This window comes from Crotalus tigris, unplaced genomic scaffold, assembly GCF_016545835.1.
Source record: "Crotalus tigris isolate CLP2741 ecotype Arizona unplaced genomic scaffold, ASM1654583v1 scf7180000023724.639413, whole genome shotgun sequence".
Taxonomy (NCBI): Eukaryota; Metazoa; Chordata; class Lepidosauria; order Squamata; family Viperidae; genus Crotalus; species Crotalus tigris.
Window position 1 is genome coordinate 573,067 of NW_024100142.1, and position 18,987 is coordinate 592,053.

The 18,987-nt window shown below is 46.3% G+C and overlaps 1 protein-coding gene and 1 non-coding gene across 6 annotated transcripts in view; one reads left to right on the forward strand and one right to left on the reverse strand.

The window, feature by feature from the left end:
* The window catches only part of PCGF2 (polycomb group ring finger 2), a 97,417-nt gene extending 89,398 nt beyond the window's left edge, over nt 1-8,019 (reverse strand). For 2 of the 5 annotated variants that reach the window (XM_039321290.1, XM_039321289.1), the window contains exon 1: nt 1,934-2,158. In XM_039321290.1, coding sequence (XP_039177224.1) covers nt 1,934-2,059 — 126 coding nt within the window. In that variant the 5' untranslated portion in view covers nt 2,060-2,158. Of the gene's footprint in view, nt 1-1,253; nt 1,651-1,933; nt 2,159-7,924 lie in introns of those variants that run through there. The other 3 variants (XM_039321293.1, XM_039321291.1, XM_039321292.1) reach the window with 3 other exon arrangements.
* A 687-nt stretch (nt 8,020-8,706) lies between these two features.
* On the forward strand, nt 8,707-8,780 carry TRNAN-GUU. Its single transcript has one exon. It is a non-coding gene; the product is annotated as a tRNA-Asn (tRNA).
* The last annotated feature ends 10,207 nt before the right edge of the window (nt 8,781-18,987 follow it).

An 18,987-nucleotide genomic window follows, 5' to 3' on the forward strand; every position in this document is an offset into this window, starting at 1 on the left:
AAGATGGTTACCATTATTCTATCCATAGATATACAATATGGGCACCTATGCATCCTTTCAATGCAAGAAATACGGTTCCTTTCTTGAATACTAGAAAACAAGATCTATTTCTACTCCTTAACTTGTTGCAACAAACAAAATATCCGTTTTCCACATTAAAGCAGAAATTACCACTTTAGCAAAAAAGAAAATAAAAAGCATCAGAATTCAAGACAGGAAAATGAATTTTGTGAGGAAGAATGGACAACTAACGTTCAGGAAGATTAATTATTTCTATTTCCATCTCCGTTGATGTTCTGTTTCTCCACCCGGAATTTCCCTGTGGTGGAATTTATCAGGACTCACACCCATTTCTAGCCTTGAGAGACAGCGCGGTCATTGTCCAAACAACGTCTGGAGAGAACGGGGGAGGGAAGGACCGCAGCGCACAGAGACCGGACCCACATTTAATAGTCGGCACCCTTGAAAAATTCCCACTAGCCCCTCCCCGCTTAAGCCAGGTTTGTTTCATTCCTTCCAGCTGGTCTTCCAGCAGGGACGCGGCGGGGTTTCTCTCTCTCTCTTTTTCTTGCATCCTTCAGCCGGCAAACCTCGCGACAGTAAAGGCCAACCTTTACTCTGCTTTTTCCCGCTTCTTTCACGCCTCTTCCCCATAAAATCCCCAGGAAGTTTCTTTCATCCCCCCCACCCCCGAAAAGCGTGTTCCCACGTGATTTAGGAATGACAGACACCCTTTCTAGCGCCAGGATTCTCGCTTCTAGATTTTCCAGATCAGACTTTTTAACCCGCTGCGGCCCGAGATGAAAGAAAGACGGGCAGGCAGGCATATCACAAAATCTTTCTGCTTCAATGCAAAGCGAAATATTACATTCTTCCTTCTCCCTCCCTTCCCGAGTTTTCTCGACGTAATGCGCCATATTGTGGCTGTAGCCAAGCTCCCATTTATCAGATCCAACGCATCCTGGCAATTCCAAGCTCTGTGGACTACACGCTTCCCCAGCTATCGAAGTGACTTAGGATTATGGATATTGTAGTCCGAGTGGTCTGGAAGACACGAGTTTTGGAAACCCGTCTCTTAAAAAGAGTTGACTACATTTCCCCTTATTCCCCCTCCTCGCAAATACGCGCGGGCGCGCGCGCACACACAACACACACACACACACAAAACACACACAGAGAGAGAGAGAGAGAGAGAGAGAGAGAGAGAGAGACGTCACTCGGGCCTAGGACAAAGTGCGCGCATACTTGCTCACCAAGCACCCGACATTTGGATCTCGCAAGTTGCCCCTCTCTTCTTGCGGGAGAGGAGGGATCCCCGGCCGAGCCTTTGATTCCAGCTTGCCGACTGCAGGCTGCTGCCTGTCAAGGCTTAGTCTCAGTCCAGTGGGCTTTCTAGCCCCCACTGCACATTCCGTTCTGTAGCAAGCGGGCTCAGTTCCCGCCGTTCCAGCTGTTGGCGAAAAGGCCTATCGAGTTCAAAGGCCCTGAAAGCCCCCGGCTGCTGCCGAAAGGCACCAGCGAAAGAGAACTGGAGCTGCCGCCCTGCGCCCTAGCTGCAAAGCCAGGCGGGGGAGGGCGGCGAGGGGATGGGGCTCATATGATTCCAAAATCAGGAAATCCGAAGAGGCTACTTTGAAAAACCATCCGCAGCATCCCTCTCAGCAGTGAATAACCCCCCCCCCCCCGCTGCCCGCTGACAACCACCACCACAACAAAGAAAGCCGAGAAGGGCTAACAAATTTCGAGAGAGAGATCGGCCATTTTGAAAGGAATAAGAAGTGAGGAGGGGGAAAGGAAGAAAACGGCGAACAGGAGCGACTGAGTGATAAAGAGAGAGGAGAAGGGGAAGAGGAAGGGCACCGCCCGGGGCCAGCGAGAGCTCTCCCGGGCGAAAGGAGGATTGGTTTGGGAGCGGAAAGTGTTCAAGCCCTACCTGATCCCGGATCCTTTCTAGGGGGGCGCACCGGAGCAGCAAAATATGGGACGGAAGAAAGGAGAGAGAGTGGGGACACCCCTCGTCTCGTTTATACTGCTCAAGCTGCAATTTAAATATACACATATGTATATAACAGACTCCAAGCAGAGCTTCTCGGAGCAGCCGCCCCTCCTCCTGCAGCTGAACTACGAGAGGGAAGGCAGGGAAATCAACAAAAGGGCCCTCCCCCCGTCCTCTGGACAGTAAACCCCGCCCCTTTTGGGACCACGTGATTTCATTCCTTAGGGTGTTTGCCAAAGAGCCAAATCCCTTAAAAAAAATAATAAATAGAAGCGGCGGCGGCGGCGGCGAACGGCAGGAGAGGAATCAACGGGTCTGTTTCTCCGCCTCCAGACAAAACAAAAAGCAGCTCTACGGTCCAAGCCCCCAGGCTACAGCCAGACTACAAAGGCGTGAAGTTCCTCTGCCCAGCTGAAAGAAAACCGAACCCGAACGAGCAGTCATAGTTCAGCTGTTCCCGGGAAGAAACAAAAGCCCCGGCGTTGGTGCGCCCTTCCCCTCTTTTCTCGCCCCTTCCCCCGATCAAACCCTCGCGTCGGCTGGAAGAAAGCCTCAGGTTAATTTAGCGACAACTTAGGTTCCAGCTCTATTGAATTCCTGGACTTTTATTTGAAATCTGAAGAATTGCCGCGTGAATAAAACATGCAATTTTTTTTCTAATTTAACATTTCGCGACAATTTCGCCCCATAGGTCGAAGCACTTACGAAAACTGACGCATTACAAATATGAGAAAAATATGCGAGGGAGGGGAAACTATCTGGTTAAAATAATAGTAATTTACTGTATTATTTTCCCATGTGTCTGTATTCTTGGACTCGGGCACATTTAGACACTATACTCTTTACTTATAGTAAATAGTTTTCTAAAAACCTATATCCATATGATCCAATTTTCATGCTATTGGTGGCTTAAGAGTTGTGATTATGTGAGAAACAACGAAAATAAAATACAAAATAGAAACAGTGGGAAGGATGTTGCGGATTATCTTTTTTGACAGTGAGAAATCATCCAGCTGAACACTAGGGACAGCAGGATACTAGTCCAGATGGGTGTTGTAAACAAACGAGTTTAATGACTCTCGGAGGATATTGAAAGTAGTTTGCTTTTCAATCCGGAGTACAGGATTTCGCATTGTGGGAGTCTGCTGGGTGACTCACAAGTAATATTTTTTGGAAGTTACGATAAATGTTTTAAGAGCAGAGTTAAATTTAAAATATGTTTTTTTTTTAATTTTGTTTTTAATCGGCTTCATAAGGTCAGCTCTTTCAAGGAGTAGCTGGAATTTGGTTTTGGGGACCTTTTGATCCCAGCTCTGTTTTTGAGTTTCCTTTCCATAGGATAAAAAAAGGAGAGGTCAGTGGCTGTTGCGCTCAGGATCGCCTGGTCGGTTTAAAACCAACGCTATTGAACCGGTCAGATTTTGTAATTTAAAGTAACTCCGGTCTCTAGTGGTAAGAGTTGGTGATATTCTAAAATCTATCCGTCTGTGGTTCTGTTCTACCGAGTATATTATTCTACCGTCAGATTTCTCAACCCCATTTAGTTCCATGAAATCCTCTCCTATCACGTTTAAATTATTTCCTTGTGTGATTTGTGAACGTGCACGTGGTCGGTACGGGAGACCTGGATTTAGCTGCTGCCTGCCTGGTGGCGAAACTCAGTACCTATTCACGCGAGTTTTTCCTGCACTGCCGAGCTAGCTCCTGAACAGGCAAGCTTAAGAGTCATGGCGGCGACCCAAGAACACAGTTGGGTAGACAGATGCGGATTTCAGATCCATCCAATGGCTGGTGAATGAATCATAAATCCTGATTGAAAGGGGATAAGAATCGAACTAAGAAAAGCAACTTCGGAACTTTATATCGGCCTAATTAAAATAGAATAACTTTTTTTCTCAGCGCCGCCGATATATACGAACTACTGCTTGCCATTTCCCTTCCTCCGCAGTGTAGGAACTTGGCCTCGACCGGAAGCCTTTCATCCTGCTGAGACGGCCGGGCCCTAGAGCGACTTTTGGTGACTCTAAGGACACAGGGCGCAGTCAGATCCAAACTGGGCGCGCTGGAGGTATTGCTGCTGCTGCTGCTGCTGCTGCTGCTGTTAGACGAACAGCCGCGTCAGCCAGACGTCATTCCTCCTGGCAAGGAAGCTGCTCTTTTTGCTAGCCCGCGAAGGTTTCAACGGACAGCGCCAGAAAGGAGATCAAAGGAGGGGGAGAGGGGTCCCGAGTTCCTTTCAGAGAGATCAGTAGTCGAACAGGGTTCCTTCGAAAAACAGCAACGTCAGAGGAGAGCCAGCTAGTTGATGGGGAATTCCGCCCACCCTTCTAGGCCACCCCTTTCCTCGCTAGAAAACCAGGTCAGCGAGCCTGCCTGACAGTCTGTCACGACCTCGAGACTCAGAAACCGCCCCCTCGAATCTTGCCATCTCCATGCAGATGTCTCTCTGATTCCATTCGACTCACCTCGGACGTACCTTTTCGGTCTCCAATTGAAAGCGAAGGGAGTGGATCGGGGAGAAGCGATTCCTCCCTTCGAAGTGCCAGATTTTGCCCCCAGCCAGTGGCCTCCACCATTCTGATGAGGCAGGGGGCCGCTGGCCGAGCAGTCGTTTATGCCGCCTGCACTGACTCTTTTTGAGGGGGGTATGTTTCCCTCCTTCATTAAATCAATGGCCCAATGTTAAAAAAAATCTCGGAAATTGAAATCTTTCTGGGTCCTACTCCTTAATTTAGTTCCACTGTTTTGAATGGGATGAAGTGATTCGCGGTGCTTCTTCAAATATTCAATCACGATTTGGGGTGCGGCCTACCCTATCTGTGACACACAGCAGTAGCCCAAGCAGCGCGGGGGGGGGGGAGGCATTTCTAGTTCCTTTCTCAGAACAACGTGTAATCTTCTGACCAGAGTTACTTTGCCACAACCTCGCCCGGAGACCCACTGACTTCTTGACCTCCCTTGTGCCTGGATCGAAAGGAGAGAGCGATCAGGGGAGCTACAAATATCTAGAACCCGAGGCTTCCTCGCCCTTTCTTGTTTGCTCTGCGCCGGTGCTCAAAAGCACAGGAGCCCCACTTGCTGCGTGCGGGAATGTGGGTGGAAGGTAGATGGCTATCTCCAGGCAGGGACCAGAATCGAGGAGGGAACGGGAACTTGCAACAAAACATCGACCGATCTTGCTGCACAAAGACAGGCGCCTACCTCTAAATTCTCCCCCAGCGAACAGGTGATTCTGCTTCATTGTTGATGCGGATTTAATTTTTTTTAGCCTTTCCGAACCCTGCATTTTCTTAAGTTTGCGTACCAACCTGAATTAGGAGTGCAACCCGAGAGAAACCTGCTCAGATATTAGTGCATTGCCTTTTTTCCTTAAGGACCTTCAAAACAATTTTGACACTTAGCAACCGCTTGGACAGTTTCTTGCCGTTTATTTAGCAAGATTTTGAAAATTGGCTGGCCTTGTTTCCCAGGGGTGAGAATGAGTAAGTGGCCAAGGTGGCTTTGTGCTTAAACCTCCTGATTTCTAGTTTACTGCCTTTACCATTCATGGAACTGACTTTATATCTCCACAATAATAGTTGGGTGACACTCTAAATCAGTACTTCTGAAACTCAACATCTTAAGATGCATGGACTTCAACATGCTGGCTAGGGAATTCTGAGAGTCAGTTCACACACCTTAAATCTGCTGAGTTGGAACACTACTACTCTAAATCACCAGTGTGATAATGGCCTGAAAGCTGTTTGTAATCGATTACACACATGAGGATATGACAATTATAAAGCTTCTTCAGTTAGAAGAGAAAAAAAGACACATCAATAGCAATATGAAGAGGCAGCTCCTAGTGTTATAGAAATTTCCAGGACATTATAATAACAAGTCTGTTTACCAAATAATTTAGCTTGTCTGAAGAGGTATAATTCTTTTACAAAACAGATCTGATATTTCTAACACTACTTCCTTGTTCTCCAGAGGAAAGAAAAACAAGGCATGTTTTTTAAAACTATTGGGTGCACCTGATGAAAAATTCTGTATATTTTCCATACCTTCCTTTTTGCCTAGGAACCTGTAGCCCAGCCCTGAGGAAATTTGTCAACAAGCTCAGTAAGTTTCACTTAGATGAAAGGTTATTTTCAGTGAAAGGCCCCCAGGAGTTTTGGTAAACAAGGCTTTCTTAAGAGTCACAAGGTATTGTCAACTATTGCCTGAACACCGGATTGGGTCTTTTGTTTTAAAGAACAAAAATATATTTGAGGTAACCCATTTTCCGGGTAGTTTCTCCGAGTGGCTTGGTTAGGCGGGGGGGGGGGGGGAGGGAGGGGGGAGGGGGTAGATCAGGCTGTTTTAAAGGGACTTAATTCCTATTTTTCTAACAAGTCTAAATTATTATATACAGTATTATTTGCTAATCCCATTTTAAGATACACCTTTAAGATGCATCTAAAATCCCCTCAAGTAGGACAATAACCTCTTCAGCTTTATTCCCCGATGAATGGGGGGGGGGTTTCTGTATATTTTCAACAGAGTCCCAGAGAAAGATTTTCTCTGGATATCTCAGGGCTACATTAGGGAGCATCGCCTCAACACCCCTCAGAAAATGAGAAGCGCTTTGAAATGCTTTTCCTCCTGCCTAACTGCAGAAAGGTCTTCGTTTATTTTATTTGGTAATCTCACTCCGAACCCGAGGTGGTTCTACAGGAAACAGTGAAATACTAAATTGATTTTCATTTTCCTCTTCTTTCTCCCCTCTCCTTGCCAATAAATAAATATCCCGCTCCACCCAACAAGTCTGTACACGAATTTTTAAAGCTACTGGCCTGGAGATCTGCTTGACGAAACGGAAGAGGGGTCGGGAAGCAGGAATGGGACTGGGAGGCTGGGCGGCGCCCTATTTTGTTCTGCAGGGCAGACTCTTTTGGGACCGCGGAGAAAGTTTGCAAAAATTTGCCGAAAGGCGACGGCAGGGCAAAAGTCCCTTTACCGGCCGCATCCAGTCATCCAGGTGGTGACAAAAGTAGATGCTCTTTTGAGACACTGAAATGATTGATCCACACTTTTCATCGGACGCCTCTGTAGGAAAGGTCAGGTGTGAGGGAGAAACCCGAAAGAATTCAGAAAAATGTAGATGGGGCGGCTGATTCCTTTTCGAAATTCAGTTATATTTAATAGAAATTGTTGCAATTATATAGCCCTACTTATTTCTCCCATTTTCTTTGACTGGGACAGGCGTTCCTTTCTTCTGTCCCTCATCCGAAAGAGCCCTGGCTGTGTTCACACGACGGTTCGGAGAAACAGCTAGCGGCTGCATGGCACAATACGCAATTGGCTTCTTTGAATCTGGGTTAGGCTTGTGTTTTGGCGGAATGGTGGCTTAGAAGGCTTTCGGAACCCAGCCTATTTGGTTAGTTTTCGTCTGCTCCCAGTAGAGGTGTCACGTAGCTAAAAATTTCCCACTCAGAACTTTAGCACATTGGCTGTTGCTGATTTTCCTTAAGATATCTCGGCAACTGCAGTCTTGCTTTCCCACGGCCCTCTCTCATTTCCGTTTCATGGAAGCCAATGCCAAATTTTTCTTGGCCAGAACCCTTCCCTCCCCTGCCCCTCCCCCTCCGCCTTCATCGTCTGGTATCTTCCGAGTAAGAATTCTGCCTAATTCCAAATATCTTGACACCACTACGAGGGTGCCTCTCTCAAAGATATCGCCTGTCTGTTCTAAAAACCCCCAACGAGTCGATCCGAAGCCTAAAGTGTCAAACCGCGCCGAAACAACGCAAAACCAGCGGAAGACAACAGAGGTCCGAATCTCTTGGGGACCCCTGCGCTGAGCGTGCTCAATCTGAATCCAGCCTCCCCAGCTCTCACGGAAAGGAAAGAAAGTGGAAGGGAAAAAGAAACGCCCCAGGATTGTAGAGGGACACAGTTACGCACCGCCTCAAGCAAATCTGGCAGCGTTTGGTTTGGCCCTGCAGACGTGCTGCGCTTCAGTCGCTCTTACGAAGCGGTCTGTCATTTTCGGGCTCTTCGAATATGTGGAGTTATGATAGTCGCCCTCCCCAGTCAGGAAGGAGCGGCCAAGCCAGTCCGACGTTCACTAATGGGGATGCGAAGCGAGACAAGAGGCGGGACTCGCAAGGCAACTTTTCCCACCGGCAGATTTTCGCTCACGTTGTAGAGTGAAACGGCTTTTCCCGAATATTGGCATCGTAATCAAGGCAACCGTAATCTTTATGAAACGAGCATCCTCTTCTGACTCCATGCAATTTTAAACTCGCCTGTTTTTTTCACGAAATGATCCACCTCCACAGTTCGTGAGGTCTTTGTATAGAAAGATTGACAGTTGCCCAAAAGAGCGGGCAAAGCTTTCGCGTTCTCTCTATAGCTTGAATAAATCTTTTACAAACAGAAAACTCACAGAAAACGAGCCTGAACCCCGTCTTTCCCCGGAGAAAGTTAAACAAAAACATGTATTTCAGTGAAGGGAACGAGGCGGAGAGATGATTGGGCCAAGGCCGTTTGCAGGGCAGTTGCAAAGCACTTACGTTCCGGAGAGGGCTCTGAATGAAACGAAACCTTTTGCTTATTTTTGTTCCACGCTACTTCGTATCCTCTCCCTCTATTCCCCACTTCTCTCTGCCTCCAGCGGCAGGCCATAGAAATCATTTTTCAGGTTAGAAATGGCTATCCACAGCAAAAACATAATACTAGAGACAGTCTCTGTGGCGCAATCGGTTAGCGCGTTCGGCTGTTAACCGAAAGGTTGGTGGTTCGAGCCCACCCAGGGACGGGTGTCATTTTTGGTACCTGTTGTCTAGTTTTCTTAATTTCAGGGCCTTTTTTCAAAGAGAGAGAGAGAGAGAGAGAATTCAAACTGAAAGTGAGAAGAGTCTTTAGAACTCTTTGTTTTCCATAGCCAACCCTACCAGCTTCTGCTTGTTCCATTGGAAGTGCATTTTAGTGGTCGTTCTTATTTTATTAAAAATTATTAATACACACTAAATACACACTGAAAACAAAAAAAGAAGGTTCAGAAAAAATAGAAAGAAAAATAGAAAAAACAAAACAAGAATGTAATAAAGAAAAAGAAAAATATGTAAAGAAGTGACTTACCTTCATCACAAATACAAACAATTATAGTAACTTATCACCTTCTCTTAAATTACAGCAAATTATCTCCTCTTCCCATATAAACAAATCCATAAAATCCCATCATTTTAGTCTGATGTTGACAAAAATCCATTAAGGGCTACCAGGGATAACAATATATTTATTTTAACTTTGATCAAATAAACCAATTGTATATTCCTTTCATTTACTTCTAACAATTTTGATTTTTGGTTCCTTAAAATAATGTGCTAGAACAGTGGTTCTCAACCTTTTTAATGCAGCGACCCCCAACCGGTCATAAGTCGAGGACTACTCAACTGGTCGTAAGTCGAGGACTACTCAATTGGTGAAGCACTGTTTACAGAATGGGACTTTTGGCAGGCTCAGCAGGGAGAGAGTCTATTCAAGAGAGTCTAATTCTATTGGCTTTCAAAAGCCAATAGAATAAAAGGGAGTAGCACAGCTAAGGAAAAGGGGAAAAAATGGCGGACTGCGTTGTTTGGCGACCCCCATGAAATGGTCGTTCGACCCCAAATGGGGTCCCGACCCACAGGTTGAGAGCCACTGATTTAAGCTCACGCCTACTGCTTCGTGACTCCATCCAGCCACTTCATTCTCTGTCATCCTCTTCTTCTATTGCCCTCAATCTTTCCCAGCATTAGGCTTTTCTCCACTGAATCCTTCTCATTAGGTGGCCAAAGTACTTGAGTTTCAACTTCAGGATCTGGCCTTCTAAAGAGCAGTCAGGGTTGATCTCCTCTAGGACTGACCGGTTTGATCTCCTTGCAGTCCAGGGGACTCGCAGGAGTCTTCTCCAGCACCATAGTTCTAAGGCATTCAGCCTTTCTTGTGGTCCAACTTTCTCAGCCATACATTGCAACTGGGAAAACCATGGCCTTGACTGTGCATACTTTTGTTGGCAGGATGATGTCTTTGCTTTTTAGTGTGCTATCTAGATTTGCCATAGCTTTCCTCCCCAGGAGCAAGCGTCTTTTAATTTCTTGGCTGCAGTCCCTATCTGTGGTGATCTTGGAGCCCAGGAAGATAAAATCTGTCACTACCTCCATTTCTTCCCCATCTATTTGCCAGGAATTGAGAGGGCCGGATGCCATGATTTTGGTTTTCTTAATGTTGAGTTTCAAGCCAACTTTTGCACTCTCCTTCTTCACCTACATCAAGAGGCTCTTTAGCTCCTCCTCCTACCTAGTGGTATCATCTGCATATCTTAGGTTGTTGATATTTCTCCCAGCAATCTTAATTCCAACTTTTGATTCATCTAGCCCTGCCTTTCTCATGATGTGCTCTGCATATAAGCTAAATAGGCAGGGCGACAGTATACAGCCTTGCCGGACTCCATTTCCAATTTTGAACCAATCAGTGGTTCCGTGTCCAGTTCTCACTGTTGTTTCTTGACCCACATATAGGTTTCTCAAGAGACAAATAAGATGGTCTGGTACTCCCATCTCTTTAAGGACTTGCCACAGTTTGTTGTGATCCACACAATCAAAGGCTTTAGCATAGTCAATGAAGCAGAAGTAGATGTTTTTCTGGAACTCCCTAGCTTTCTCCATGATCCAGCGTATGTTGGCAATTTGATCTCTAGTTCCTTTTCCTCTTCGAAATCCTGCCTGTACTTCTGGAAGTTCTCGATCCACATACTGCTGGAGTCTAGCTTGTAGGATTTTAAGTATAAAGTTACTTGCATGTGAAATGAGTGCAATGGTGCGATAGTTTGAACATTCTTTGGCATTGCCTTTCTTTGGAATTGGAAGTAAACTGACTTTTTCCAATCCTGTGGCCACTGTTGAGTTGCTGCTGGCAAATTGAGTGTAGCACTTTTACTGCATTGTCTTTTAAGATTTTGAATAGCTCAGCTGGAATGCTGCCATCTCCACTACCTTTGTTATTGTTCAACTTTCCTAAGGCCCATTTCACTTCACATTCTAGGATGTCTGGCTTGAGGTCAGTGACCATCATGGTTATCAGGGATGCTAAGCTCGTTCTTGCATAGTTCTTCTGTGTAATTTTGCCACCTCTTCTTAATGTCTTCTGCCTCTGCTAGGTCCTTGCCCTTTTGGTCCTTTATCATGCCCATCTTTGTATGAATCATTCCCTTCATATCTCCAATTTTCTTGAAGAGATCTGTGGTTCTCCCTATTCCAGTGAAAGAGAACCTTTTAGAGACCAAGTGCCCAAAAACTGCCCCACCTCACCTCTCCTGCCCACAAGGCCATCCACCACCTCCAAGGCCCACCACAGCAAATTGCCCAGGCAGCCCAGCAGTGTCATGGTGGCCGTGCCCTCTGTCCATGCTTCACAGCATCATCTGTATGCGATGGGGCATGAGGGTGGAGTCTTGCCCCTGCTGTCCGGCTGCCATGTCCTTGGCTGCGCTACTCCGCACAGGCTGCACCTGGGGTGATTCTCCTCTGGGGAGGCTGCTGGTGAGGAGGGGGCCATGGGGGTGGCGGGGCTGGAGCGACAGCTTGCGTGCCCACAGAGAGGGCTCTGAGTGCCACCTCTGGCACCCGTGCCATAGATTCGCCACCACTGCCTTAATCTATTGTTTTCTTCTATTTCTTTGCACTGTTCATTTAGGAGGGCATTCTTATCTCTTCTAGCTATTCTCTGGAATTCTGCATTCAGTTGGGTGTATCTTTCTCTTTCTCCCTTGCCTTTCACTTTCCTTCTTTCTTCAGCTATTTGCAAAGCTTCCTCAGACAGCCATTTTGCTTTCTTGCATTTCTTTTTCTTTGGGATGGTTTTAGTTCCTACCTCTTGTACAATGTTGCAAACCTCCATCCATAGTTCTTCAGGCACTCTGTCTATCAGATCTAATTCCTTAAATCTATTTGTCACCTCTACTATATATTCATCAGGGATATCATTTAGTTCATACCTGAGTGACCTAGTGTTTTTCCCTACTTTCTTCAATTTAAGCCTAAATTTTGCAATGAGAAGCTCATGATCTGAGCCACAGTCACTCCTGGTCTTGTTTTTACTGACTGTATAGAGCTTCTCCATCTTTGGCTGCAGAACACATGGTCAATCTGATTTCTATATTGACCGTCTGGTGATATCCATGTGTAGAGCCGTCTCTTGGGTTGTTGGAAAAGAGTGCTTGCTATGACCATTGTATTTTCTTGACAAAATTCTATCAGCCTGTGCCCTGTTTCATTTTTTACTCCAAGGCCAAACTTGCCTGTTATTCCGGTTTTCTTTTGGCTTCCTACATTAGCATTCCAATCTCCCATGATGATAAGGACATCATTTTGTGGTGTTGATTCTATAAGGTGCTATAGGGCTTCATAGAACCAGTCAATTTCATCCTCTTCAGCACCAGTGGTTGGGGCATAGACTTGGACTACTGTGATATTGAATGGTTTGCCTTGGATTCACACTGAGATCATTCTATCATTTTAGGGATTGTATCCCAGTATTGCTTTTCCTACTCTTTTATTGATATGAAGACTACTCCATTTCTTCTGAGGGATTCTTGCCTGCAGTAGTATACCTGATGGTCCTCTGGATTAAATTCACCCATTCCTGTCCATTTGAGTTCGCTGATTCCTAAGATGTCAATGTTCAGTCTTGTCATCTCTTGTTTGACCACATCCAGTTTCCTTGATTCATGGATCTTACATTCCAGCTTCCTATGGAGAAAAGATCTTTACAGCAAAAGATCTTTACATCGGATTTTCCTTTCACCACTTTCCTTTCACCACCAGATGCATCCACAGCTGATCTCAATCTTGTCAGGTAAAACTCGTTCCTCTTCAATAACATCTTTTAAATACAGTCTATCTATAGAGGCAGACACTCTTAAAATTAACCTGGGTCTATTACTCAAAAATATTCTTCAATATATCTATGTTAAAATATTTTCTTCATTTTGTCTTATAAAATGAACTTTTTTTCTCTTTCTTTAACAGTAATCTTTAGTTCCTTCTAGTTCCCTTTAGTGTTCAGTTTTTAAACTCTTATGTTTTTTTTAGCAAAAACCCCTCAGAAATTAAAAAGTGCTCTGTTAGACTTACATATTGCACTAAGCCACAATGTACTTTGATTTGTTTTGTGTGAACCAGTTATTGTGGTTTACCTATTCCATTCACTTTTTCTCAATACATTAATTCCTTTCTTGGTAGACAATGCTTTCAAAAGCAGTAAGAAACTAAAAAAACTAAAAGTGTAAAATAAAAAAGAAGAGAAGATATTCCTTAATTTAGTTTTATGTATCTACAGATGGGAGGCCAGTGTACTGTGATTTTATAATGCAACCTGTGGCTTATATATTTACATCTGATATTGGAACCTACATATAAAAGGCCAGTAGTTGTGAGATTTTACTTATCTTCTGTTATTTATTTGTCATCATAGTTTAATACACTGAAATATAACACCCCTTCATTTGAATGTTTGTTTTGCATTTTAAAGAACTAGCAAGATTCCCTCCGACTGGACAGAAACCTCACATAATCCTTAAGATGTTTGGGTGGACCCTTGGCCTGCTGTGACCTTCTTATGGCTGCTGTGTGTGCCTGGCCTGCCAGCTCGCCTGCCAGGCTAAGCAGACCAGGACCTTGTTGCCTCAAGGACCCAGGTGACCCACCCAGCTGCTGACTGGCTGGATCTGCTAAATCCAAGCCAGAGTTCCCTGGGGGGGGGGTGTGGAATTCCCCAAGTCCACAATGGACCCCTCTTGGGAGCACTGTCCCTCAAGCCCAAGACCAGCAGCTGGAGTGGCCTGAGTAGCCAATTTACCCCAATGTCCCATTGCCCCAGTGTCTGTGCTGCAGGTGCCAGAGTCAGGAGCTGCCTCCATGGCAAACCCCCCTTCTCGAGCAATAGCTGAAGCCTGTGAATGTCCACTTGGCCGGGCAAACCCCCTTTCTGGAGCAATAGCTGAAGTGCTTGGCCAGAGAGACTGTGGTCCATGATCGTAATTGTGGTCCTCCCCCCACACCCAGGAGCAGAACCAGGAGTGGAAATGTTGCTGGGAAGCCTCCAACGCAGTTGGTCAATGTGATGTCAGATCACACAACCATCATCCAAGGCCACTTCGTATGATAGTGGCTCAGAGACCTTGCATACCACTGCTGTGACCCAGAGATGTCCAGGTCCATAGTTCCTTGTCCAGACTGGATCGCCCACCTGTAGCCTCCTAAGTGCCTGCAGCTGTAACACCTGTGAAGCCACCCGGTCTGGGTGCAACCTGTCCAGTTTAGTGATGAGGTGGTGACCCCAGCAGAGTTCTGCTGGGCTCTTCCCCGTGGCTGTGCGAGGTGTGGTGCGTTGTGAAAGAAGGAAATCAGCTAACCGGTGATGCCAGCTGCCATAGGTGATTATTTTAAGAGCATCTTTGGTAGTATGACCATCCTCTCTGCCTGGCCATTGGAAATGGATGAAATGGTGCTGAAGTAGCATGCCAGATCAAGTTGGCCTGTAGAAAAGTCTGAAACTCAAAAGAAGTAAATTGGGGGCTGTTATCTGAGAAGTCCATGAGAAACAAAGATTCCTCTCAACACCTGGATGGTCCTAGCAGTAGTAGTGGAGGAGACAGGAACAACCTCTAGCCACTTGGAATGGCTGTCAACAAGGAGAAGGAAGAATTGCCCCTGAAAGGGCCCAGCGTAGTCGATATGCACCCTCGACCAAGGGGAAAGTGTCTCTTCCCACCTATGTACAGGGGCCTAAGGCATTTCAGGCATGGACTGTTGGCACACTTGGCACCCATGAACCTGGGTCTCGATCTCTTTATCGAGCCCAGGCCACCAGAGATGGCTACGCACAAGCGCTTTCATCTGGACTGTGCCTGGATGTCCCTCATGCAGAGAAAGCAAGACTCTAACCCTCAATGAGGCTGGGATGACTACCCTGCTACCCGATAAAAGGCACCCTTTGAAAGTGGAAAGCTCGTGCTTCCTTTGCCAGAAACTTTGAAACTCAGTACCTGGACACATGTCAGGCCATCCTGACAACATCCATGTCAGCACGCATGTAAGCGTGTGATCAGTGACAGTTTCTGCAGTCACGTCCCTAGCATTGAGGGGAGATTCAGGCAATTCCTGAATGGAGAGAACGTGAAGAGCAGAAGCAGGATCTGCCTCTATCTGCGGTAGAGGTAATCTGCTGAGGCCATCTGCATGGCCCATTTCTTTGCCAGGTTTGTGCACCAAAGTGTAGTTGTATGCTGACAGGAAAATTGACCATTTCAGCATTCTAGGAGACATTATGTGTGGGGTTTGTTTATTTGTGGTAAACAAATCCAGCAGAGGCTTATGGTCTGTGTAAACTATAAAATGGCGGCCATATAAGAAATCATGAAATTTCTTTATGCCAACCACTATGGCCAAGGCTTCTGTGTCAATCTGTGCATAATTACGCTCTGCAGATGACAGAATCCTTAAATAGTAGGCCACAGGGACTTGTGTCCCATCAGCCTTCAGATGACTAAGCACAGCCCCAACCCCATAAGGGGATGCATCACATGCGATGCACACAGGCAATTGCTCATTGAAATGCGCTAAAATCACATTTGAAGAGAGCAAGGCCTTGACCTCTGAAAAGCTCTTTTCATGGACTTGTGTCCATTGCCAAGGAGCCTGTTTGTCCAAGAGCTGGTGTAACGGCTCAGCCACTGCAGCCTTGTGGGGAAGGAATGCATGATAAAAGTTTAAGAGTCCCAGAAAAGCCTGAAGTTCACTTTTGGACTTGGGACTTGGGGCTTGCTGAATTACTTGGAGCTTGGATTCAGCAGGATGGATTCCTTGAGCATCAATTATGAAGGCTAAGAATTCAGTAGAAGTGACTCCAATTTTACATTTATCTTGATTCAGCTTCAGCCCCGCTTGGCGAAAACGTAGCAAGACAGCCTTCAGCCTTTCAGCTAAGTTCACAGATGACTCCCCAGCAATGAGGACGTCATCGAAATAGGAGCAGACCCCAGGAATACCATGGAGCATTCGCTCCATTACACTTTGGAAGATCCCAGGGGCCACATTAACCCCAAACTTCAGTCTTTTCACTTTAAAGGCTCCCCGGTGCATCACAATTGTTTGAGCCTCAGCTGTTGCCTCATCAACAGGTAATTGTTGGTAGGCCTGTGCCAAATCAAGCCTTTCAAAGAGGCACACACCCCCCCTTGAGGGAGGCTGGAATGTGGCTGGCCACAGGCACTGGATATGCATGCTGTTGCAGCGCTTTGTTAAGTATACATTTATAGTCCAACAGATTCGGACTTCTCCATTGGCCTTCAGTGGCATTACTATGGGGGTTTCTCATGGACTAGAGTCCATGGGTTCTAAGATGTCCTGCTGGAGCAGCTTGTCCAGCTCTGCATCAATTTTGCCTTTGAGGGCAAAATGCACCCTTCTAGGTTTGATCCGGATGGGTGTGATAGCTGGGTCTAAGTGTAAGGCGATGGGAGGCCCCTTGTATGATCCAAGCTCTGAACTGAACACATCAGCAAACTCCTTACAGACTTCTGCAAGGCCTGACGTTTGCAGACTGTTCAGTCCAGTCACTTGAATCCCAAGGGCCTTGAACCAATTGAGTCCAATGAGACTCGTGCAATCACCCCCCCAACTATGACCACATCTAGCAGGCCATCAAAAGTCCTACGCTGCACCTTGAGCATGGTCTCCCCCTTTACACTGACTCTGGAATTCTGGAAGTCAGTGAGAATTAAATTTGATGGCCTGAGTTTGACTCGTAGGCCACTTCTGCTGCAAATCCTTTTAAAAGTGTCAAAAGAAATGATTGATAGAGTGGACCCTGTTTCCAACTCAATCGACAAGGGAACCCCTTGCAACTTCACGTCAATGTGAAGCTTTTTCTTAAGTGGCCTATGAATTCCTGTCCTGAAAATGCTCCTGCATGATGTGCAGAAACCCACACTATGTTGGCTGGGGACCCTGGTACTTGTCATGACTCCGAGCCAGCCTGTGCTCTCAACAGCAGAGTCTGGGGAATCTGAGGAGGAGGTTGAGGGAGGCTCTGAGGAGTTACAAGACTTGCATTCCAGTGAGGAGCCAGGCCCCTCCAATCGTGTGCAGGATGAGCTGCAGCTGGGTAGGGAGGAAGAGTCAGACTCGAATGTCTCACAGCTGTCAGAAATGAGAGACGTCCGAAAAAGGAGACAAGCTAGGAGAGTAGACCAGATAGAGGCTATGGGATGACTCAGGAGAAGGCACTGAGAAGGCATGCCTTGAGGACTGACTTACAAAAGGGGAATGTGTGGGTGGTGCTGGTTGCTGAAGGCAATTGTTGCAAAGTACTTCGTGGGAATCTTGTTCTGTTAGTATTGCCGGTGATTACTTTTCTGTTTTGCCTTGTATTTTGTGTGGACAATTTCCTCCCTTTGGTTTGTGTTTTGCTGTTTCAGTTTCTGGACTATTTGACAGGTTTGTCACCCATATTAAAAGGGGTTTGTTTTCTTTTGGAGTCTCCAGCCTATTTTTCTCAACAGGGGTTTTGTCCTTGTGTCTTTAATAAGGACGGCTATAGGCTGGAACATAACAGTACCTTTCTGAAGCAATTCTTCCTGAGATCAGACCTTCTGGTGACAGAGGCAATGTGGCCTTGCCTGCCACATGCCCAGCAAATGGCAGAGCAAAATCTGCAGTCAGAGCGCTTGTGGTGTCCTCCACACCCGAAACACTGAGGCGATGCTGGGGCTTTATCTCTGCACTCCTGAAACTTCTTCTACTCTGTCTGGGTGCAGCCTATCCACCTCCTCTTCAGAAACTTGTTCTGAATCTTCTCGAGTGACCTCTTGATGGATGGTGACTGTGGCTGAAGGATTTCTGGTGAGCCACAAGGCCTTCACAGTGCCACCTGCTGCTTCTTCAGCTGCAACCTCTCTCAAGGCTTCTTGGAATGAGACAACTTCTTTGGCGAAGATCTTCTGCTGTAGCTCACGACTTCTCAAGCCACAAACTAACAGATCCCAGAGCCTCTCTTCCAGGTCCTTGAACTCACATGGTCTAGTGGCTTGTCTTAAGGCAGCAGTAAAGTCCGCAGCAGACTCACCAGGCCTCTGGTCCCTCTGCTTGAACGCATGTTGCCAAGCAATCACTGAAAGTTTAGGTTTGAAGTGTTCTCTCAGCATCTTCTTCAAATCAGCATAGGACACTGACTACAGAGGTGCTGGGGCAACCAGATTTTTTGCTATGTCGAAAGTGTCCTGCCCACAAACATACAGCAAGGTAGCAGCTTTGAGGCCGTCTTCTCTAATCTGATTTACTCTAAAGTAGTTCTCCACCCATGCCACATACGAGTTCCAGTGTTCTGGGTGAGAAGTATCGAATTCCAATAACCGGCCTATCTTTGACATCGTAGTAGTCTGTAACTTCATCAATGCCTTCGCTGCAAGCCTTTTGGGAAGGGGTCCCTACTGCCAAGCTCACCTCCAGCGATTTCATACTGGCAGGCAGAGTCACAATTTCAGGACGCCGAACTTCCCCCAGGCATCAGAACTTCCTTGGTGAGTCCTATCTTCTTCTTCTGTTCTTGCTTGCAGCTATCCCACCTTCATCGCCAATGTTTTGTTCACAAGTCCAAGGCATTTAGATGAAGCGAGTAACACAAAAGCAAGTCTTCTTTATTGCAAGTCAGCAACAGAACAGAACAGTAAACAAAATGGTGCGCAGGCCTTTTATAGTCTCCTTGCAAGGACAGCATCAACCAATCAATGCAAGACTGGTTTCACACCTTGCACATGCGGGCAACCACGTGGTCTTCCCGGGACTCTGTGCAGCCTTCCTGAGCCTGCTGAGCAATTCAGCAGGCCCAGGCCATAACAGTGAACCTGCATGATTCCAATGCCACAAAACTCAATGATTTCAACCACTTCATGTCTCTCTGAGAAGGTGATTCGAGGACCCCCT